The following is a 23,326-nucleotide window of genomic DNA, read 5'->3' on the forward strand; positions in this document are numbered from 1 at the left end:
TGACAGAAAATCAGAGAGAACAAATTAAAGTTTATATAGAAAATATTCAAATAACAGAATAACGGATTCGTTAATCACAAGGCTGCACTAAGGCTAATAAAACCACATGTTTAGGCATGTATACAGAAGAAGAATGAAGTCAAACTTTACAATCGCTCATAAGAAATGTTTGTTTTTACATTATGCATTCGTAAAGACATTGAAAAACTAAAATGAAAGCAAGCATAAGTATAAATACATATAAAATATGAATAATTTAAAGGCAGTGCGTCGGTTTGAACAATAGAGTTACTGAACTATGAGTGACGGGTTTATTATACAAATAATAACTAATTATTACTAATTACCAATAAATAATCCATATAAATGAATTCATTTGAAGTACTAATACTCTATATAAACAGATGAGTACATGTGGTGCGTGATACAACCTCTAGGGGGCAGTAAAGTCATAACACGACCAGCTGAAACGTACACGAAGAAGAAACACGTCAGCTGACTGGATCAGCACAGTGTAGCAGCAACTGGAGAGCAGCTGTACCTCTGAATAAACTCAGATTTAATAAATATACATTTTGAGGTTTGTGACAAGTGTTTGATTAAAACGTGTACGACTATGAAAGGATTATATTGCCGAGCTGGTGTGAGCGATGCTGAGCCCAAGTTCGTTATTCAGGAAACGGTGAGTTTGTGTTTTGTTTTTCAGTGTCATCACCCTGCAGGTGAAAAGGCGAGTGCATCAGTTTGTCCAGTATTCGATCAGGGCATCGTGTTTTGTGCATGTGTTACAAGTGAGGCTTCTGATTTCAACCGCCTTCCTTCTTTGTCTGTTGTGGAAACACTGATTGTGTTTCTATGTTTGTCTGTGTAACAGAGTGTTGCAGAGGTTTTAGGCAGCCACCAGGTCAGAGTCAAGGTGAAAGCATGTGGACTCAGTCCGCTGGACCTGAAGGTACTGATTTAATGTATTTAGCGTTGTATTAGCGTTGTTTTTCAATTCTTCACCTTTTACGTGTAATAACCAGTGACAGCTCCTCTGCTCGTCTGTCCTGAACGCCAGTTGTTGAGCGACGTAGGGATCCAGAGAGATTTGATTCCTGTTGGCAGAGAGGTGGCTGGGGTCGTTGTGCAAGGTCAAAACACAGCTTTTACGTATTTACCAGTGTTCTCAAGGAAAACGAGGCCGTGAGTGTCCTGCTGTGGTTTTGTTTTTTGCAGTGGGCCCAAAGGTCTCCTCCTTCCAGCCTGATGATGAGGTTGTTGGTACGAAACGTTTCTCAACATGACTTGAATGAAGCTTTCTAAGATAATTTTCAAGTTTTAACATTGTGCAGGTTTTGACAACAACTGCTAACAGATCATGTATATTTAACAGTGGTTATCTTATAGTTACAAAAAACAAGAGAACATCATTTACTGTGTAGTTTTGCATGATTATAATGGTATTATGTCCATATTACCAAATGTACATTGTTATGGTTGTTTCCTTTGCAGGTATCCTTCCTCTGGACTCTCCCTGCTCTGGACTCTGTGATGCCATTGACATAGATGAACAGTATTTAGGTAGCAAACACAGTCTAAACTGTTACGTTACCTTCACCATTACAAATGCTGCACTTTGTCCTGAAGGATGACAGACATAGTGTTTGTTCTCCACTTTACATATGATTAAAATAAGGTAAAAGAAGTAAAATCCAATTCTGCAAACATGTCACAGTGTTTCTGTTGCTGTACGTCCTCCAGTTCAGAAGCCAGAGAAGCTGAGCTCAGTGTGTGCTGCTGGAGCCCTGCGTGACGGTCTTCATGCTTACACTGCTCTCCACACGCACGCTCGCATGGCGGCTGGACACACGCTGCTGGTCATGGATGGAGCCAGCGTATGTAGAAACAATGGGATTTAAGGCCTTTGCTTCTCAGTAAAGTCACATTGAGCCGATCGGCATGTGTTGAGCCCAGCTCCTCTCCTCCCTCAGTCCTTTGGCCTCATGTGCATCCAGCTGGCGTGTTACCACGGAGTGAAGGTTCTGACCACGTCCCACTCGCCACAGACACGGTCGTTCTTGGAGCAGCTTCGGCCCAGCGTAGGTCTGTGTAGTTATTTAAAGGTTGGCGTAGTGCTTGGTCTTTTCTGATCCAAGGTCAGCCTTTTTGTCTTTGTTTCCTTTCATCTGCTTCATTCTTTCCTCAGGCGTTCAGAATCCTTTAGTAGGTGAGATATTTTCCTGTCTTTCTAATTTACACGCTTTCTTTCTTTCTGAATTCCTTATTTTCACCCAATTACACTGTTTTTTTGAGTTAGGGATGTAGAATTACAAAACCATGTGGTTAACATAAACAAATGTCAACTCCCCAAATCTAATTAGAATCCAATCCAAAAGTATTTTTGTTTTTACTAACAAGTAACATTTAACACATGATGTCTGTTTTTCATACCTTCATGTATGAAGCCAGGGTTATTCCAGTGGACAGTGGAACATCAGACCTGCTGTCAGTGGTGCTGGAGGAGACGGGAGGACTGGGACTGGATATAATCATAGACTCTGGAGGTAAAAATGTTTTCATTACACAGATAAAAATGTTCAGCAGCCTTTGGGCGTCTGTTGCAACCTTACGTGTGCTTTTTCCCTGTGGTTAGTTCGTCTGCAAGATGGTGAGGAGTCTGAAGGGACAAAGTTCCTTCCACACAAACACGACATCATCAGTGTGCTGGCAGTGGGGGGGCACTGGGTCACGTCCCACCAAGATCTGCAGGTGGGACTTTTTTTCCTCATTCAGTCAATTTGTGTCATTTAAAGTGTTTAAATATTGAATCCAGACAAACTGAAGCTGATGTGCACACAACTAACAGCAGCTTTGAATGTTCTTTGTCTTCATAAATGTCCAGTTGGATCCTCCAGATTGCAGATTACTACACTTAAAATCAGCCTCTGTGTCTTTCCTCAATCCTGAAGTCTGGACGGCTTCATCCGCTCAGCAAGGGCGATATCTCCGTATCCTGTGCTCATAATCTGTAAACTTCAAACATATTCCTTTAATACATGGTGGCTTTAAAGTCCTTAACAGGCTTTGCAGATATTTTGAAGGACACAGTGGAGAAGATGTCAGCAGGAGTCCTGAGGTACAGTAACACAACTATTCTCTGATTGAACAAACTTAAGTGGGAAAGTAATCCTGTGTTCATGTGTTAGACTCAGACGTCTTTACGTTTGACCTTATAGTCTTAAAACCTTGTCAGGTGAACACCACCAAAATCATCTTTCCCCCCAAAATGCTCACTCCATAATGCAGTGTCTGGTTCCAATGTGTCCCTCCAGACCGCAGCCAGAGGAGGCTGTCCCGCGCTACGAAGCCACCGTTGCCATGGAGGCCGTCCAGCGCCACCAGAGGACGAAGGCTGTTGTTCAACTCTGACCATAAGAGTCACATCGTGTGTGGATGCTGGCACAGCCCATAATTCATGGGACCACTCTATTTTCGCTCATCTTTTTAGGACAACTGTTATTTTCTTGCCACTGGGCCAACACTGAAAATTAAATGATGCATTATGGGACTAAAACACCAACTGAAGTTCTGGTTTATATTTATTTACAACATCACTAATTTGACTGAATCCAGACACACTTCATTTAAACATAACAGCAATCCTGGAACTCCTTATTAGAAATGATCAAGAGCTGGATTTTTATTTTGCACTGTGATACTTACTAAAAAATATTATACTAAAAGCTGTAAATTTCAACTAGCATGATGAGAACATGAGGGCTTCTCAGTGTCACCAGTTTAGAAGAAAAAGAAGAAAGCCTTTATTGGTCATTATCACATACAATGTAACAATGAAATTCGTCTACTGCTTTTAACCCATCCCCTTGGGGAGCAGTGGGCTGCCATGCAAGGTGCCCGGGGAGCTAGTGAGAAGTCTCCTTAAGGACACACTTGGTGCTCTGGTGGGGGTTTGAACCTTCCGCTCCCCAAACCATCGCTCTGCCACTGAGCCACCAAGGGCTCTGCTTCTCACAGTGAGTGGCAGGTCAGAGCACCGATCAGATGTCATCTTACAGCTCAGCATCAGGTTGGCATTACAACTTCTTTACGCTCTCTCAGCATTCCCTGCAGCACTTTCAGACAGCTTCCCAGGATGCACCGCTCCTCCTGTCGCAGTGACCTGACTACATTTAGTTGATCCCTGGTTGATTGATCACACTGGCACAGGAGGTGGGAGATCTGCACACAGAATACAAATTGAGGCAATGTGTTGCTTCCTGGGACATTAATCTGGGATGAGGTGAGGTGTGTGCGCGTATAGACCTTGTCCAGAGCTCTGTGTGTGTCTTGTAGTAATTGCTGACACAGAGCCTGGGCTGTCTGGATGCTCCAGCGCTCCCTGTCTTCACACACCATCTGACCAAGCAACACCGCCTTCCAGTGGTGACTCACCAAAACACACAGACACACACTAACTTATAGTGCAAATACAAGCCAATTAAAGGATTCACATGGAGGATTCAGAAAAAAGTTTATTAAGTTAAATGTGAAGGGATTACTGCGACTTACTACAGTGTTTGTGGCAGAGACATCAGTCTGAGAGCTGTCATCAGCCTCCAACTGGGGCCTTCACTGGATACAGTGAGATTACTGACAGGGAGAAACCAAAAGCACCGTTGGAGGAAGAACTAATACAGAATGTTGCACTAAGCTTTAGTTGTTTTATATTGTATATAACTCAGACTGTGGTGAAGGCAGAGAAGTTGAATGTTTCCACAAAATGTAGAAGGGAAGTATTAGAAAGTCAAAGTCACTTACTTCAGAAAGCTGTTCTCTCTGAGGAACTTCATTTTCTGAGCTAAACCTCTGTCGCTCCTCAAAACATCACAAAGCAGATCTGAAGGCGAAGAAAATCCTAAATACTGCAGGACAGAAGAAACATTTATGTTTAAAATTCCGGGGCTTTTTACCTGAATCGACATAGACCACGCTGTGGGGGTTGCAGGGGGCAACAAAGCCGTACTCCAACAGCAGGCGCTGGTTATCATGGGAGCCGTAGTTAATGAAGGCCTGTTGGTACTGCAGGGTTCCAGAAACGCTCCTGATCTCATAACATCCTGTCACTTTATTGAAGCTTGCTTTTACCTAAGGAAAAAAAAAACAAGTTATTTTCTTTAATTGTCTCATTTAATAAAACTAAAATAAGGCAAATGTTACATATAAACACTCATTGAGGCCTTCACAGACAGGTGTGTGGTAATCACAGTGCAAAGGTTACCTGGACAGCAGGTTGATGGTTGAGCAGGTCCAGGAACGGGGCCAAAGCATAAACATCGAGTCCAGACAGGAAGTGAGAGGGTGGCTGTGACATGAACACAGAACGTGTGTTTACACTGCACCACGCCCACCTGCAGGAGGAGAGGAGCAGCTCAATGACAGACGAACAGCTCAAGCCTGGGCTTTAATGTAAACTGGTGTGTGTCAGTGCCTCAGTGCTTCATATGTCAGCACCTCCTCCACCGGTTGACTCAGGACTGGCTGCAGTGACCTGCATCAGAAGAAACAACGTGAAATGCTGTTGCCCCAGTCGCCCACCGAGCTCAGCAAGTTCCTGCAGCACTGACCTGAAAAAGTCCTGGTTGGAGGAATGGAGGCCCCGGACTGCCTCCCGCTGCTCTAAGGCCTGCCTTTGAACACAGCTGGGCAGAACGGCCATGACATCATCTGTGAAATATGCAGGGCAGGTGTAGGAGGTGGGCAGCACCTCTATGTAAGGGAACCATTCAGACTGTTCGCTTCGGTGTCGCTCACACACCAAGAAGACACAGAGAGCCAGAAGGGGAGAGATCGGGGGGTTCCAGCTGGGAAGAGAGAATTCATGACAGCTTTGTCCAACTCAGAACATTTTCATGCGTTTGTATACACCTTTAGAAGATCAGCACATTTATTAGACAATTCCTACATACAGTCTGACTTCATTGTCGTTACTGTGAAACTGTCCACACTTCCAGAACTTTACATTTCATCTCTAATGAGGACGTGTCTGTTTACCTTTTGACATACTGTCCCAGGTAGCTGTCCAAAACAGTTGAGGTTGTGAGGAGACACGACTCCGGCAGGGAAATGAGAAGCTGACCAGGCTGACGGGGAACAAGGCAGACGAGCAGAGCAGGTGTGTTGTTAATTACAGTGTTTTACCTTTCTAGATATCTGAACATTTAATAGCAGAAGCACTGAAGCAGTAATATCTACAGAAGAACATCAATAATCTGTGGCTGAGTGATAAATTTACTGATCAACTTTCAGCCACAAAATTAATATTTTAATAATTAAACATATGACTTAATTGTCAACTTGTTAACTGTACATCCAGCGGTTTGGTGGTTGTTTTTATCAGATACTCTGGTCTGTGCTGGTTTACCTTTATAGCTCGGACAGTCTGCAGACCTCTGTCAGTGTCTGCAAAGACGAGAGAAGTGACAAACACACAGCTGCAGTAGCCATTTTAACAGGCATAGAAGTAAATCCCTTAACCTTTTCATATTGTGATGCAGTAATAAACTAATTATTGAACAGGCCCTGCACATGAAAGCCCCGCGTTACGTAAAACATGTGAGGCTGTACCAGTGAAGAAAACCGGCTGCAGGAGGGATGAGGTGAATCCTCGCTGGTGGAGAAACTTCATCAGCCGCACATACTGCAGCTGATGACACAGAGAGACTGCAGGGACCCAGAGAGATAAGAGTGAGAGAACCAGAAGAGCAACACTGATCATCTGAGAAAGCTGACAACCTTTAGAAAGCATCGACACTGGCTTTTACCTGACTGAGTGCCGCTTTCTTTTTTTTGCCTCCTCCTTCTCGCTGCTCGTCCAGAGCGACGGCAGCGACCGCCCATTATGCTATGTGGACCTGAGGCACAGAAACAACATCGGTAACATGTTTATAAGCTTGAAATTAAAGCCGCTCTATTCTCTATATAAATCTCTATAAAGTTTCTAACAACAGTATATTTGCAGTTAAAATCCACAGGACCTATGTCATGCTTTTATTAATTTCGCCCTCTCGGAGAAAACGCTGAAGCCTCCTCACTGTCCCTCAGACCACGTGGTTGGCGTGTTTTTCCGGGTGTGCGCAGTGACGCTGCGCAGACGTCCCTCAAATGCCTCTCGTTTTGCTTCGTCTCTGCAGTTTCAGCTTCGTGTCCACGCAGCTCTGTTTCAAGTAAGAATCCTCCGTTTGACGTTACATACAACGAATTATCAGCCTGTTGTTAGACGTTAGGATTTTACGCTTGTTGAGCACGTGTCGCTCTGTTACGTGAAAACGCACAGGTGACGTTGGTTCTGGGGGTTCTGGTTTACACGAACCAAGTAGTGTGGAAAGCTACTCGTAGTACCAGAACCAATCAGGTACTACAGCCAGCTGTGCCTTTTAAACACTAAAGTGAGAACCTTCGGTATGAGTAGCTTTGACATTGAAGGCGGGTTTCATGTTTCAAACCGGTTTTGTGCGTCAGCAGTTTCTCCTGGTGATCGATAACATACGTCCATAGCAGATTACATAATAAACATGCTGCTGGAACCTGCTCTTATCTGAATGTTATGTTCTATGTCTGTGATGCGATGGGCAGACATGTCCCCCAGGGTTGCCGTGGTAACGGGCAGCAACAAGGGCATCGGCCTGGCCATCGTGCAGTCTCTCTGTGAGCACTTCCAGGGGGACGTTTACCTCACGGCCAGAGACGCGTAGGTTCCGTATGTGTGTCCGGTCCAGAAGCCGCTGAGCCTCGGTTGAAGCTAGCGTCACGTTTCCTGCCGTTGCAGCGCTCGCGGTCAGGCAGCCGTGGAGTCTCTGGCCTCACAGGGACTGAAGCCTCTGTTCCAGCAGCTGGACATCAACGACCTGAACAGCATCACCACAGCTGCCGCCTACTTCAAGGACAAGTACGGAGGAGTGGACGTGCTGGTCAACAACGCTGGGATCGCGTTCAAAGGTGGAGCGGGACTTCATGAAGCGCGTTTGAGCCCTGGACGAGGGGGCGGCTGTCACGTCTCTGTCTCTCTGCAGTGGCCGACACGGCTCCGTTCGCGGTCCAGGCCCAGGTGACCCTCGGAACCAACTTCTTCGCCACCAGAGACGTGTTGACTCACTTCCTGCCGATCATCAGACCTGGAGGTGAACGCGCGTCGGCGCCGCGTGGACTGTCTTTGAACACAACTCTGAGCGTCCTCTGTGCGTTGCAGGTCGCGTGGTGAACGTCTCCAGCATCGCCGGATCGATGGCTTTGAACCAGTGCAGCCCGACTCTGCAGCAGCGTTTCCGCAGCGAGGACATCACAGAGGAGGAGCTGGTGGCGCTGATGCAGCAGTTCGTTGACCTGGCCAAAGCAGGCGAGCACCAGCAGGCGGGATGGCCTGGTACCGCGTACGGAGTGTCCAAGACCGGGCTCACGGTACGACTGACCCTTCAGCGACACTTTAACGTCCACTGTCATATTTGCTTCAATGAGGACACTGACAGAGGGTGTGTTCATGTTTCTAGACATTGTCCATGATCCTGGCTCGTCGTCTGTCCAAGCAGAGACCCAGTGACGGGGTAACAACTCAAATATAGTGTTTCTTCTTTGTTTCCATGAACACATGTTCCACATTTATGTTGCACATGCTGTTTTCGTTCACAGATCCTGCTGAACGCCTGCTGTCCAGGGTGGGTGCGCACGGACATGGCCGGTCCCAAGGCCCCAAAGTCCCCAGAGGAGGGCGCTGTCACGCCCGTCTACCTGGCCCTGCTGCCGCCCGGAGCCGCGGAGCCGCACGGGAAGTTCGTGTCGGACAAAAAAGTGCAGCCGTGGTGAAGGGATGTGTGTAACTTTTACATCTGACACATCTGGAAACAGCATTGATATATTAGCAAGATGAATCAAGCAGCTAACAGCTGTACTCACGCACATGGACAGCGTGTGGTTGTGTCAAGCAGGTTCAGTGCAGCTATAATTGTGTGTGATATCTTAAGGGTGCTGGCTATTTGTTGTTACATTTTGCCTCGGAAGAATAAAGATTTATATTTTGCTTTGCAAAAATAAAGTTAACTGGGCCACACAATAAACTGCTTCTCCGACTAAACCAGCGATCTTGTGTTTTTTCTTTAGTAAGAGATGCTGTGAGTTGTTAAATGAACAAATGCATTTAATTTAGAAAAGTTGTTGCAAATTGTGCATTATTTTATATCTATTCTTTATTTACAGAGTTGCAGATATTACAGAGCAGATTACTAGGTAACCACTGATGCAGTGGGTGAGTGAATGTAGTTCTGATTATACAGTCTGACAGCAGCAGGTAGCAAAGATCTGCGATACCTCTCCTTCACACAGTGAGGATGAATCAGTCTGTCACTGAAGCTGCTCCAGAGTCCGGGTCCAGGGTGGATGTGGGTTTAGCCTGGACCACCTCCCACCCACCTCCTGCACCGTGTCCAGAGTGCAGCCCAGTCGATGTCCCTCCTCTGGATGTGCATCGGTGGGATGACAGCAGGCTGCCGTCTGCGGAAATCCACCACCATCTCCTTTATTTTCCCTGCATTGATCAGGAGGGGGTTCCACTGGCACCAGTTCACAAAGTCGACTGGAAAACATCACAGAGTCTCATGTGACAGATTAGACCTCCCCGTTAGACCCAAACCAGGGCCAGACCTTTATGAAGCCACACATCTGAGTTTTACCAACGGCAGGCGAGGCCCTGAACGCAACATGCAGGCTTGTACACAAATCTACTGTTAGTAGTAATTTATCCTGACCACATAATTATCTTCACACACGCGGTTTTAGACCTGAGCTGTATTAAAGCGGAGGAACACATGAACCTATTCTAGTGGATAGTTTTCTGATTTAAAGGTGTCTCGTGCATTTCTGGCTGTTAAACGAACCTAAACAACAGCGTGGTTCAAACCCGCGCTCGTTCCCGCCACGCGCTCGGCGGCGCGCATTCTTCTGTCCAGTTCCTTTGAGCAGCGGCTCGTTTCTCTGCAGCTCCACTTCAGGTCCGAAGATTCACCACCAGGTGAGAACGCTCCGATTCTGCTCCGAACCCAGCGCAACTCGCTGTTTCACACAGAAGCCGCTTAGTTCGAAGCACGTGCGGACTTTGTTACGTAAAGAGAGGAAAATCCCAACGAACTCTGGGAATGCGTTTCCACGAGGAAACAGGAAGCGCTTCTGATCAAACGTAAATGGATTCGGTTCGTATTTCAGTTAAAGGCCGATGAGAGACCAACGTTGCGGCTCGTGGAAGTTGGAATCAAAGCGCGCTGCGAGTCTCGGTTACGGAGACAAAGGTCCGCGCTCGTCTGCGTGAATTACGTAACATCAGCGTCGGTTACTCCGGTTCGTGGAACGTGAGGAACGAGTCTGACTGACGGTTTGCAGGTGTAAACAGCAGCCGAAGCCGAATGTGAGCCGCATGGTCGCTGTCAGACGGCCCAGTTCTACTCCACACGGGGCTCGGTCCAGCTGCAGGGGTCCAAATGGGGTCCAGCTGCTGGGGTCCAAATGGGCTCCAGCTGCTGGGGTCCAAATGGGCTCCAGCTGCTGGGGTCCAGCTGCTGGGGTCCAGCTGCTGGGGTCCAAATGGGCTCCAGCTGCTAGGGTCCAGCTGCTGGGGTCCAAATGGGCTCCAGCTGCTGGGCTCCAGCTGCTGGGGTCCAAATGGGGTCCAGCTGCTGGGGGTCCAAATGGGGTCCAGCTGCTGGGGTCCAAATGGGCTCCAGCTGCTGGACCACAGCAGCTGGACCCCAGCTGCTGTGGTCCAGCTGCTGGGGTCCAAATGGGCTCCAGCTGCTGGGGTCCAGCTGCTGTGGTCCAGCTGCTGGGCTCCAGCTGCTGGGCTCCAGCTGCTGGGCTCCAGCTGCTGGGGTCCAAATGGGGTCCAGCTGCTGGGGTCCAAATGGGGTCCAGCTGCTGGGGTCCAAATGGGGTCCAGCTGCAGGGGTCCAAATGGGGTCCAGCTGCTGGGGTCCAAATGGGGTCCAGCTGCTGGGGTCCAAATGGGGTCCAGCTGCTGGAGGTCCAAATGAGCTCCAGCTGCTGAGGTCCAGCTGCTGGGGTCCAAATGGGGTCCAGCTGCTGAGGTCCAGCTGATGGGGTCCAAATGGGCTCCAGCTGCTGGGGTCCAGCTGCTGGGGTCCAAATGGGCTCCAGCTGCTGGGGTCCAGCTGCTGGGGTCCAAATGGGCTCCAGCTGCTGGGCTCCAGCTGCTGGGGTCCAAATGGGGTCCAGCTGCTGGGGTCCAAATGGGGTCCAGCTGCTGGGGTCCAGCTGCTGGGGTCCAAATGGGGTCCAGCTGCTGGGGTCCAAATGGGCTCCAGCTGCTGGGGTCCAAATGGGCTCCAGCTGCTGGGGGTCCAAATGGGGTCCAGCTGCTGGGGTCCAAATGGGGTCCAGCTGCTGGGGGTCCAAATGGGGTCCAGCTGCTGAGGTCCAGCTGCTGGGGTCCAAATGGGGTCCAGCTGCTGGGGTCCAGCTGCTGTGGTCCAGCTGCTGGGGTCCAAATGGGCTCCAGCTGCTGAGGTCCAGCTGCTGGGGTCCAAATGGGGTCCAGCTGCTGGGGTCCAAATGGGCTCCAGCTGCTGGGGTCCAGCTGCTGGGGTCCAGCTGCTGTGGTCCAGCTGCTGTGGTCCAGCTGCTGGGGTCCAGCTGCTGGGGTCCAGCTGCTGGGGTCCAGCTGCTGGGGTCCAGCTGCTGGGGTCCAAATGGGCTCCAGCTGCTGGGGTCCAGCTGCTGGGGGTCCAAATGAGGTCCAGCTGCTGGGGTCCAGCTGCTGGGGGTCCAAATGAGGTCCAGCTGCTGGGGTCCAAATGGGCTCCAGCTGCTGGGGTCCAGCTGCTGTGGTCCAGCTGCTGGGGTCCAGCTGCTGGGGTCCAGCTGCTGGGGTCCAAATGGGCTCCAGCTGCTGAGGTCCAGCTGCAGGGGTCAAATGGGCTCCAGCTGCAGGGGTCCAAATGGGCTCCGGCTGCTGGGGTCCAGCTGCTGGGGTCCAAATGGGGTCCAGCTGCTGGGCTCCAGCTGCTGGGGTCCAAATGGGCTCCAGCTGCTGGGGTCCAGCTGCTGGGCTCCAGCTGCTGGGGTCCAGCTGCTGGGCTCCAGCTGCTGGGGTCCAGCTGCTGGGGGTCCAAATGGGCTCCAGCTGCTGGGGTCCAAATGGGCTCCAGCTGCTGGGGTCCAAATGGGCTCCAGCTGCTGGGCTCCAGCTGCTGGGGTCCAAATGGGGTCCAAATGGGGTCCAGCTGCTGGGGTCCAGCTGCTGGGGTCCAAATGGGGTCCAGCTGCTGGGGTCCAAATGGGGTCCAGCTGCTGGGGGTCCAAATGGGCTCCAGCTGCTGGGGTCCAAATGGGCTCCAGCTGCTGGGGTCCAGCTGCTGGGGGTCCAAATGGGGTCCAGCTGCTGGGGTCCAAATGGGCTCCAGCTGCTGGGCTCCAGCTGCTGGGGTCCAAATGGGGTCCAGCTGCTGGGGGTCCAAATGGGGTCCAGCTGCTGGGGTCCAAATGGGCTCCAGCTGCTGGGGTCCAGCTGCTGGGGTCCAGCTGCTGGGGGTCCAAATGGGCTCCAGCTGCTGGGGTCCAAATGGGCTCCAGCTGCTGGGGTCCAAATGGGCTCCAGCTGCTGGGGTCCAAATGGGCTCCAGCTGCTGGGGTCCAAATGGGCTCCAGCTGCTGGGGTCCAGCTGCTGGGGGTCCAAATGGGGTCCAGCTGCTGGGGTCCAAATGGGCTCCAGCTGCTGGGCCCCAGCTGCTGGGGTCCAAATGGGGTCCAGCTGCTGGGGGTCCAAATGGGCTCCAGCTGCTGGGGTCCAAATGGGCTCCAGCTGCTGGGGTCCAGCTGCTGGGGGTCCAAATGGGGTCCAGCTGCTGGGGTCCAAATGGGCTCCAGCTGCTGGGCTCCAGCTGCTGGGGTCCAAATGGGGTCCAGCTGCTGGGGTCCAAATGGGCTCCAGCTGCTGGGCTCCAGCTGCTGGGGTCCAGCTGCTGGGGTCCAAATGGGGTCCAGCTGCTGGGGTCCAGCTGCTGGGGTCCAGCTGCTGGGGTCCAGCTGCTGGGGGTCCAAATGGGCTCCAGCTGCTGGGGTCCAAATGGGCTCCAGCTGTTGGGGTCCAGCTGCTGGGGTCCAGCTGCTGGGGTCCAAATGGGCTCCAGCTGCTGGGGTCCAAATGGGCTCCAGCTGCTGGGGTCCAAATGGGCTCCAGCTGCTGGGGTCCAGCTGCTGGGGGTCCAAATGGGCTCCAGCTGCTGGGGTCCAAATGGGCTCCAGCTGCTGGGGTCCAAATGGGCTCCAGCTGCTGGGCTCCAGCTGCTGGGGTCCAAATGGGGTCCAAATGGGGTCCAGCTGCTGGGGTCCAGCTGCTGGGGTCCAAATGGGGTCCAGCTGCTGGGGTCCAAATGGGGTCCAGCTGCTGGGGGTCCAAATGGGCTCCAGCTGCTGGGGTCCAAATGGGCTCCAGCTGCTGGGCTCCAGCTGCTGGGGTCCAAATGGGGTCCAGCTGCTGGGGGTCCAAATGGGCTCCAGCTGCTGGGGTCCAAATGGGCTCCAGCTGCTGGGGTCCAGCTGCTGGGGTCCAAATGGGGTCCAGCTGCTGGGCTCCAGCTGCTGGGGTCCAAATGGGCTCCAGCTGCTGGGCTCCAGGGTTGCCGTGGTTTAGCCACCGAGCCACAAAATAAGTCTGTGTCTGTGCTTGACAATAAGACGTATGGCAGGTTTGTACTTAGTTCAGCTGATCACCTGTGAGTTTCTTTGGATTAATACGTTTTCCAGCGTCGTTTATTGAGAGCATGACGTTCACTGACGTCTCCGTATCAACAGACATGTCCCCCAGGGTTGCCGTGGTAACGGGCAGCAACAAGGGCATCGGCCTGGCCATCGTGCAGTCTCTCTGTGAGCACTTCCAGGGGGACGTTTACCTCACGGCCAGAGACGCGTAGGTTCCGTATGTGTGTCCGGTCCAGAAGCCGCTGAGCCTCGGTTGAAGCTAGCGTCACGTTTCCTGCCGTTGCAGCGCTCGCGGTCAGGCAGCCGTGGAGTCTCTGGCCTCACAGGGACTGAAGCCTCTGTTCCAGCAGCTGGACATCAACGACCTGAACAGCATCACCACAGCTGCCGCCTACTTCAAGGACAAGTACGGAGGAGTGGACGTGCTGGTCAACAACGCTGGGATCGCGTTCAAAGGTGGAGCGGGACTTCATGAAGCGCGTTTGAGCCCTGGACGAGGGGGCGGCTGTCACGTCTCTGTCTCTCTGCAGTGGCCGACACGGCTCCGTTCGCGGTCCAGGCCCAGGTGACCCTCGGAACCAACTTCTTCGCCACCAGAGACGTGTTGACTCACTTCCTGCCGATCATCAGACCTGGAGGTGAACGCGCGTCGGCGCCGCGTGGACGACTGCTGCTTTAACGAACAGCTCAGTGCTGTTCATTTAGGCTGTTTTTTTTATTAGCCTGTTGTTAAAAACCTTTTATAGTTGACTGTTAGTTCTGGTATGTTTACAGTATAATTATAAAGTGTTCTTCAGTCTGCAGGTGTTTTAGACGGGGACTCATCTGAGAAGCAAAGGTCAAACACTAAGTTTGTTAAACGTTTGGCTCAACAGCACAAAGACACTGGTCCAGAGTGAACATCCACATAAATAAAAACTGGAGCCGTGTCAGACACGTCTCCGTCGCCTCAGGAACCCACGGCTGCTCTGCGTTGCAGGTCGCGTGGTGAACGTCTCCAGCTTCGTCGGGTCCCGGACTCTGAACCAGTGCAGCCCGACTCTGCAGCAGCGTTTCCGCAGCGAGGACATCACAGAGGAGGAGCTGGTGGCGCTGATGCAGCAGTTCGTTGACCTGGCCAAAGCAGGCGAGCACCAGCAGGCGGGATGGCCTGGTACCGCGTACGGAGTGTCCAAGACCGGGCTCACGGTACGACTGGCGCTGTGTCCACCACGGCCTCACTGTCACTGCAGGACCAGAACAGAACCGGAACCCAGAACAGGACCCGTCTACACCAAGCGTCACTGCTAGCAGACTGATGAACATGGCTCCCTCATCTAATCCCAGACTGGTGTGTGTGTGTGTGTGTGTGTGTGTGTGTGTGTGTGTGTGTGTGTGTGTGTGTGTGTGTGTGTGTGTGTGTGTGTGTGTGTGTGTGTGTGTGTGTGTGTGTGTGTGTGTGTGTGTGTGTGTGTGTGTGTGTGTGTGTGTGCGTGTGCGTGCGTGTGCGTGCGTGTGTGTGTGCGTGCGTGTGCGTGCGTGTGTGTGCGTGTGTGTGCGTGTGTGTGTGTGCGTGTGTGTGCGTGTGTGCGTGTGTGCGTGTGCGTGTGTGTGTGTTTAGGTCTTGTCCATGATCCTGGCTCGCCGTCTGTCCAAGCAGAGACCCAATGACGGGGTAACAACTCAACACCCACTGACTTTCACTTCATTCCGCAGCAGCCTGGACGTGCAGATAATGTGACTGGACACGTGTTCCACATTATTCCTGCAGATCCTGCTGAACGCCTGCTGTCCAGGGTGGGTGCGCACGGACATGGCCGGTCCCAAGGCCCCAAAGTCCCCAGAGGAGGGCGCTGTCACGCCCGTCTACCTGGCCCTGCTGCCGCCCGGAGCCGCGGAGCCGCACGGGAAGTTCGTGTCGGACAAAGAAGTGCAGCCGTGGTGAAGAGACCGTCACCTCCGCTTAAAAGGCTGTGTTCCATCACTGGCATTACAGAGTTCAGACCAAATGAAAATAAATACTCAATGTATTTAAATATATGAAAAAACTGCCAGAAATAAACGTGCATATTTACTGTGGGTGCTTGGAGTCGGGTACCTCATTGTGAGGCTTCCTCGTCGTTCCTCCTCCTCCTCCTCCTCCTCTTCCTCCTTCCAGTCAACGGCTTCTTCTCACACTAATGTTTCCTGCACTCCGTTACGCACCGTTTCCTCCCGATCCTCTGCTTCAGTCAGAACCAGCTGAAGGTGAGTTTCTTCTTCTCTGTGTTGGAACAGTCATTGACAGAGTTATTGTCTTGTTCTCACAAACACTGGACGTTGCTCCTTTTATTCTGTGGATGAGTCCACGGATGGGATCAACACTGCGCCGCTTTCCCTTGGGTTCGTATTTGTCTCGTGGTCCCGGGTGGAGTCCGCCTGATGTCGGCTGCTGCGTCAGACGAGCACGGACCAAAATGTCTCAACCTCCGGACAAGAACGGCCATTTAAAAAAAAAAATAAAAATTTAAATAGTCCTTATAATCTTTGCATTTGTATTAGTGTTCTTGTGGCGCCACCTGGTGGCCAATGAAGATATGTCAGGTTAAATGATGGAAACCAAGTACAGAAGTATAATAAACTACTGTTTCATGATACTTTCACTTTACTCCAATTTGAGTTTATTCTTTTCATTTAGTTTAAGTAAATATTTATAAAATCTTAGGCTTTAGATTTTTGAAGTGGTTTGCCTCTGAGGGACAGCCCTGGGCCTCAAAGCTCAGACAGTGGATCTGATTTGCTCAGTGTTTGATCACGTTCTAGTCAACAGTGAAATTTGATTCTAAATATTCTGGTCTTTCAAAATCTTCGACAACATGTGAAGAATCTTTAGTTGACTCTATTTTTTGTGATTGAGGGGGACCGTGCACAGGCACGAGTCGTCCTCTGAGTGGGACATTTACTAAACAAATACAGGATGTGATGCAATTTCCTTCAGGATTTTATTTACACATTTGAATATTTTATTTAAGCCTCTGCAGAAAGATTATTAGTTCATTAAAGTCTATGAAATAAGTTGTCTATTTCCTAGTGAGAAATCATCTTTTGCACATTTAATCTTTGCATTGACCTTTAGATTCATTATTTTTATCCACCTCATATTATAACAGCAGGGAAACAACAGTTCACCTGTTCCACCTTCTCCATCACCAGTAATTTTTTAATTTGCCCTCAGGTGTTCAGCACAGCGATGGATTATGATGTCTTCCCCACTGTGTGAAGAAAATCAAAATACTATTAGCATTTATTAAAGTCTCATTCAGCCGGTTTCCTATTGTTTTTAGGTGATAAGAGCAGGACTTCTTCTTAACGCACCTATGGAAATGCAGATAGCGTTATCTCTCTCGCCCCTCTCTTCTGTTTTAAGCCTTTGAGTCGGTAGCAGCAGGCTGCCAGGCAGCGAAGCCTCGGTGTATGCTGTGTGTGGCTGTGGGAGTTGTAGTCCTGTCAGACTCCAGCAAAGCCCTGATTACCTTGTAGATAAAACTAATCCACAAAGCGAGGGAGACAGAGAGATGACCAGAGACCGGGGGGCAGATGATAATCCTCTAATCCCTGCTGTCTGCCAAGGGAAACCCCATCACACAGGCGCTTTTATTATCACAGTGACCACGTTATCACTAGCTGTTATTACGGCACGAGCAATATAATTACGTTATTGATCCTGCAGCGGACAATTCCCAGAGTGCTGGAAAACAGCCAGTGATACAGCGCAGGCGGTGATCGATAGCGACGCAGTTCACATGCAGCACATGGTGAAGATGGACCGGAGCGTTTGTTTCTCCACCGCTGCTTAATGAACACGGTCACATCACTAATACTGTCACCTGTGTGACAGTAGACAGGATGGATTAAATAATGATAATTATTACTAATTACAGTGAGCCTTGGTTAGGGCTGATCACAGCTAGGACTGCTAATTGAATTTTATCAGCTGATGAGTCAATAACACAATCAGTCAGTAATAAAAGGGGCCATGGAACCTATTCTGCAGTTATAAAAGCTTATAAGTCAGTAATTAAGGGCTACGAGCTTCTGTGTGACAGTAAAAAGCCGTAGTGATCCTCGTGCACTAATTATTCAGACTTCTCTGATAATCCCTTCACAGCCTGCTGTTGTCCTGGTTTGATGGCTTCTCTCTTGCACTATGTGAGGACACAACCATGGACACTAATACCCCCCCAAAAAACATCACAAGAATCCTGACACAAACATTAAGACTTAAGCTTCTTAGCATCTTTTAATTTTTTAATGTTCATTGGCATGTTTGTTACTTCCATTCTGGAACTCTTTTAATTAGGGCAACGTTAGATTAAGTGTGATGCAGAGCATAGGATTTTATTTTCAAAAAGTTTTCTGCACTGAACGGGCATCTGGCACAGGAGAAGCCTCCTCGTTGAGCATGAACCTGAGGTGCAGGTTCCAGTGAGGCAACGCCACTGGCCGCCACTAGATGTCAGTACAGCTGTACAGCTTGAACGGCTCCCTGCTGCCGCTGGGGTCTCAGCATGAGCTTCCTGCTTCACTCACTCTGTCAAAGTTTGATAAATAAATCAAAAGGATTTGATGCCACACAGCCCCCAGAAAAGAGCCACTGTGTGCGCTTCTGTTTGTGGAACATGGAGTCCTTTCATAAATGACGTTATCTGGCATCAGCGTTTATAGGTTGAGGGTTCCTGCTTGAATCCAGCTCCTGTTAGTTTGAGACTGAGGGTTCGTGATTGAACGTCGGCATAAATCTTGTGTTTAAAACGTGAGACAGCCAAGTTCAAATCTTGCGTTTGTGCCATTTTGTTTCTCCTTCTCTGCAACAAATGTGTCCAGTCAGTGAGTTTTTCCCTTCTCTGCACGGACACAAACACCGCACCAGAGTGGAGCGGCCGCACAGACGGAACGCTGGACTGAAACGACCCGTCAGCGCCGCGGGAAGGCTGCGCGTCACTCCTGAGGCCTGTCCTTCCAGCACCAGACCCCACTCGGTGGAAAGGGCCGTGCTGACTGTACACAGAGCCGAGCTTCTCTTAGGCCTGGAAGCAGGAGCATGGAAAAAATGACAACATCAGCTTGAGTGTAAGATCCACAGCAGGGAGAAGGTGTTCAGAACAGACACCGTTTGAACAAGATGTAGGAAAGTGACACCACCTAAAGGACAAGGGCAGAAACTGCACGTGCTTTGTTTTAAATGCTACACGGTGATCTGTGTATGATAACGCTCTTAAACGGTTGTTAGTTATTACATACTCACAGTTTGATGTTTTACAAGGTCAGATTTAATGCATCTGGTTTCCAAGGCTTTGGATTTGATAGTGTTCTATCTGAATCACACCCTGTTTCCCTGTTAGCTCACACACGTCACTAGCAGCACAAAGCAGGAACAAAAGCTGGACAAATCAGAAATTGGTGGAAAGGATGAGTGAAATTTATTACATGGCCAGAATTTCTACTGCTGAACAAAAACACTGCTGTTTCTGGTTGAAGTAGAAACCAATAAAAAAAAACTAAACTTAAAATAAACAAGCCCACTTCAGGGTTTAATTTATGTATTTTACAGATACACAAAACCTTCGAAGAACGTTCATAACACTAGAGGACAAATGGTTTGAATAATGGATGTGCCCATAAGCAGACGTCCAGTAAACTCACCAATACCAGCATACTAGCTATAGTACACAACCTGATCTGAGTTCTGGTATGCTGTTATAAAGAAGACATTAGGCAGAATACTGCATTCAGGGCTTCAAGTCTAGTATCAGTCAATAATGACAAATCTCCAACACAGATCAAACAGCAGCACCACTGGTTTATTAACCTTTAGAGTTTTTTGATCTTCTACATGTGTTTTCATGCTCACTGGATTAAATAAATGTACATCTATCTAATTTTGTCATTTGAGAGTACAATTTACTGCATTTATTAGCCTGAAAACCTTCTGCTGGGACCCGTAAAACCTATTAAAGTGTGAATTCAGGGCAGACGCTTTCATGTGGTGACGAGTCTATTTCTGAGCTCTGGAAAGATTTTGAAGTAGGGCTCCTGCTGAGAACGTCATTCTTCACCACAAGTGAGTGGTGAAGAATCAGGATGAAGTTCTTACTCGCGCCTAAATTTTATTCAGATGACCTGACATAAAAATGTAACTGGAGTGTGTTGTCAAGGAAGTTGGGGAGATGCAGAACGGACCTTTTAATGGACGAGCATTAAATGTCTAATTAGTACACAGGTGTATCTGTTGATTAACCAGGTTTAACCAAGTGCCAGTGTTATTGGATGTAAGTGAATAACAGCGTTCCCAAAAATGAGTGCCAGCTGATTCTCATCAATTGTGACGAGAGCAGCTGTTGCTCTGAATATGCTGTTTTAGCCTCGAACCTCAATTCTTCTGCGACAGGTGGAGATAATAGGATGTTGGTTTCTTTTGTAGGCATACCTTCAAAATTAGCTCATGCTTTGAAAAAAGAGTGATAAAGATGCTGCAGAGAGAAACTAAATAGAGATCAGTGAGTTTATACAAGCACAGGTGTGACAACAGAACAATTAGGTGCCAAAATGAGGAAGGATTAACGGCGGAAGAATAAAGGTGGTTTTCATTTGCTATGTGTCTGGATGAGAAGAACACGCCTTGACAACAGCATGAGCGCGCTGCGTCTGTAGTTGTGTTAGGCCATGACGGTGGCGTGTATCTATTACACTATGTGACACTGTGCAGGTGAATAAGGCCATGAATCAGTGGGGCTGATAGTTTGTGCATCCTTTTTCTTCAGAGACAGTTCAGGGCAATGAACTATTTTGCGAGTGAGTTTAAGCTCACGTGTTCGTGTATTCTCTGCTCTGCACAGCACTCGATCTAATGTAATAACGGATAATTTAGACAAACCAAACACATTAGCCAACTGGCTCCTCTCGTCGGTAGAATCTGTGCCAGGCACTTTGACTCGTCTGGACTTTTCTATTTTGACTCTGGATTACTGGATCAGAGACAGTCCATTATTAAATTTGATTCGACTCCAGCGTAAGCGTTTCACTTTGACTGTGATGCTACCCCTCTGAAACTAAGACATCACCCAAACTGTCAGACGGTCGCTTCCTCCAAAGCTACATGGATTTTGAGTCTATACATATTTGCTAAATGAAAACAATGCTTCCAGGATTTTTCTTTTTGCGCCTGCACGGTACATTATCTGTTAAGACATCTAATTCCTTGTGAGCTGTGCTCTAAAGCCTGAGGCAATCTTCTGGGAACCCTTGGGAATCTGAAGAGTATAAAAAATAATCATGATAATGTGAAAAGAAGAAAGGGTAATTACAGGCTAAACAATCTCCATCACAACTCACAGGCATGGCCGTTTTCCCCCACACTCCTCATGCGTAATGCTACAGCTGAATGATTAGATAGATTTACTTTTGCACCAATTTCTAATTACTCAATTGAAGAAAATCAATTCTGTGATGGAGCTGCTGTGGTCATCATGTCAGTAACTGCACCGAAAATCCTCTGGTGATAAGTCTTGATTATTGAGCAACTGATTACTCTTGTTGTCAAGTGCTGATTAAAAACTTGTTTGTTCCTTCAAACAGCCTCTGGGGCAGTGAAGTTTACTTTGATGTGGTGAACACTTGCACCATCTCTTTTTTTATATATTTTCTTCACACGTCAGTGAACACTGATGGTTTTTGCTGAGTAGAGATAAAAGTGTGTTGGAGCACCGACAGGCGAGTCCGACGTCCTGCAGTTTGAGGGTATTATGCTACGTTTCCTGCTGTGGAGCGAGTCTCTGCACCCCAACATGTAGCTGACGCCTCATACTGTCAAGAAACAGCCTTGGAGCCACAGTGTCATAAAAGAAAACATCAGTCTGAGTTGCATGGTGTTATGTTCAAAGCCATGATATTATGGTTTAAGAGCTAAAGGTTTTGTCCTACTGCTGGGACGGCTCCAGCACAGAACTACAGCTGAGGAATTGCATTAGAAAACTCTGAATGGCAAATGAACTACATGAATAAAAAAAGAGAAAATGTTCATTTGAAGCAGAGAAGAACCAGCAGACTTCAAAATGGCTGCGAGCATTGAGGCTTGATTGGAGAAACAAATGCTTCCAGTATGAGGGAAACCTACTGCTGGTGATTGGACCACCGAGTTTCTAGCGAATCAGAGAAGGCACAGGTGAGACGACCCGACAGAGCAGTTAGAGAAGGAAGAACAGCAGGAAGGGGAGGAATCATGGAATCTAGCAGGGTTAAGCTTTCTTTCCACAGAGCTGGTTTTAAATGTATATAGAGACAGATGTTAGAGAACAAAACAGGATAATATCATATTGTCCCCTGATTTAATCACAGCTACAACTTTATTGGGACCTACATTTTCTGTATTAATTAGTGAACTAGTGCTACTGACATAAAAGCCAGAGTGATTATGTAATATTAAATTGAGAGACCGTTGATAGTACTCTGAAGTAATGCCATTCTGGGCAGGTATCTAACACACCACAGCACTTCACTGCAGAGCTAAATGCGGTAGGGTTTATTCCTGTAGATCAGTCAGGCGGTGTTTTATTTGCAGCACAGTGATGGGTAGAAAATGACCTGTTTCACAAAACCCCCACTATTTATTTAGGCCACTATTTCCGCTCCGAAGCGCTAAGTGATAGAAGGCGAAGATGAGTGACTGACTGTCATGCAGATAGAGATGCGCAGAGCTGCTTTTATGTGAGACTCCTATTAGCGTGTGGCTCTGACACACAGGCTCCATCTCATCTAGAAACTAGTGCAGGCGCTCTAAGAGCAAATTCAGCCTTCAAAATGCTTTTCAGTTTGAAATCCCCAAAAACTGGAGACAGGTCATGCAGTAGAAAGAAAAGAAGTTTAAAGCAGCACTTCTTCACGTGTGCATTTGAGTTGACTTGATCATCACCTTAGTGAAGAAGCTTCAGTGAGATACGGTGGACCTGTCTCATGGGTCAAGCACATCGTCATTCACACAAACAGATAAACCAATGTTATACATTTAATATTTGTTTACTTTCCCAATCAAGTACAGATCTTCAAAGCTAATTTAACGGAACAAAAATGACCCAATTACACCCATCTATGCAATCAGCAATCACTTATATAACCAGTGACACGCAGGCATCACGCAGCAAGTCAGAGCTCAGTTATTGAAAGTCACGATCACTGTGATCTGAGCGCACACACACCCACATGCCCACACAAACAGTCAGCCGTGTAAAAAGGGAAGAAAAAATCTCTCTCTGCACCGATAAGTCTTCCCACGGTCTTCATGCTTCACTTCCACAGACACTGAAGAGCCTGAATGAATAAGAAATAGACAAAAGTGACAACTAATGATCCGGCTTTTACTGTATGGGGTAACAGGTCTCCTCTTTGTTGAATATCAAACAGATCGTGAGTGCTGCTCTGCCTTTTCCCTAAATCCTTGCTCTTGTAATGCCACATGAACGTGCACTTATCTTCAGTGTGTGAGGAGGGAACACCACTGTGGGATTATGCTCTAGAAGCGCAGCGCATATCGCTTTGCGATTTGTGACATTTAAATGCTATAGGAATCATCATATG

At 48.6% G+C, this 23,326-nt stretch overlaps 4 protein-coding genes across 7 annotated transcripts; 3 read left to right on the forward strand and 1 right to left on the reverse strand.

Moving 5' to 3' along the window:
• The first annotated feature begins 476 nt into the window (after positions 1–476).
• On the forward strand, positions 477–3,567 carry cryzl1 (crystallin, zeta (quinone reductase)-like 1). Of its 3 annotated transcripts, none has more exons than XM_029174872.3 (13): positions 477–682; positions 875–952; positions 1,061–1,133; positions 1,219–1,263; positions 1,495–1,563; positions 1,744–1,877; positions 1,974–2,085; positions 2,189–2,209; positions 2,448–2,546; positions 2,636–2,751; positions 2,885–2,990; positions 3,073–3,118; positions 3,315–3,567. In XM_029174872.3, the coding sequence occupies exons 1-13, from the start codon at positions 617–619 to the stop codon at positions 3,409–3,411; spliced, it is 1,062 nt and encodes a 353-aa protein (XP_029030705.1). In that variant the 5' UTR covers positions 477–616; the 3' UTR covers positions 3,412–3,567. The 3 variants fall into 3 exon arrangements, with proteins under 3 accessions (XP_029030705.1, XP_029030706.1, XP_029030707.1); XM_029174874.3 differs by having other exon boundaries at positions 511–682; positions 1,026–1,133; XM_029174873.3 differs by lacking the exon at positions 2,189–2,209 and having other exon boundaries at positions 478–682.
• A 207-nt stretch (positions 3,568–3,774) lies between these two features.
• On the reverse strand, positions 3,775–7,066 carry setd4 (SET domain containing 4). Of its 2 annotated transcripts, XM_029174870.3 has the most exons (13): positions 7,017–7,066; positions 6,804–6,893; positions 6,607–6,702; positions 6,404–6,441; positions 6,034–6,122; positions 5,607–5,843; positions 5,471–5,530; positions 5,261–5,390; positions 4,953–5,127; positions 4,801–4,879; positions 4,552–4,632; positions 4,306–4,429; positions 3,775–4,221 (listed from the first exon to the last, which is right to left on the reverse strand). In XM_029174870.3, exons 2-13 carry the CDS (start codon positions 6,877–6,879, stop codon positions 4,066–4,068), a joined length of 1,341 nt encoding a protein of 446 aa, XP_029030703.1. In that variant the 5' UTR covers positions 6,880–6,893; positions 7,017–7,066; the 3' UTR covers positions 3,775–4,065. The 2 variants fall into 2 exon arrangements, with proteins under 2 accessions (XP_029030703.1, XP_055358815.1); XM_055502840.1 differs by lacking the exon at positions 3,775–4,221 and having other exon boundaries at positions 4,306–4,432; positions 4,550–4,632.
• On the forward strand, positions 6,866–9,106 carry LOC114870369 (carbonyl reductase [NADPH] 1-like). The gene is made up of 8 exons (XM_029174880.3): positions 6,866–6,915; positions 7,084–7,205; positions 7,615–7,729; positions 7,808–7,977; positions 8,052–8,159; positions 8,228–8,436; positions 8,526–8,579; positions 8,665–9,106. Exons 1-8 carry the CDS (start codon positions 6,881–6,883, stop codon positions 8,836–8,838), a joined length of 987 nt encoding a protein of 328 aa, XP_029030713.2. The 5' UTR covers positions 6,866–6,880; the 3' UTR covers positions 8,839–9,106.
• Positions 9,107–9,797: 691 nt separating this feature from the next.
• On the forward strand, positions 9,798–15,796 carry LOC114870370 (carbonyl reductase [NADPH] 1-like). Its single transcript, XM_029174881.3, has 7 exons — positions 9,798–10,039; positions 13,832–13,946; positions 14,025–14,194; positions 14,269–14,376; positions 14,718–14,926; positions 15,339–15,392; positions 15,489–15,796. Exons 2-7 carry the CDS (start codon positions 13,834–13,836, stop codon positions 15,660–15,662), a joined length of 828 nt encoding a protein of 275 aa, XP_029030714.1. The 5' UTR covers positions 9,798–10,039; positions 13,832–13,833; the 3' UTR covers positions 15,663–15,796.
• The last annotated feature ends 7,530 nt before the right edge of the window (positions 15,797–23,326 follow it).

Source organism: Betta splendens, chromosome 15 (assembly GCF_900634795.4).
Source record: "Betta splendens chromosome 15, fBetSpl5.4, whole genome shotgun sequence".
NCBI lineage: Eukaryota > Metazoa > Chordata > Actinopteri > Anabantiformes > Osphronemidae > Betta > Betta splendens.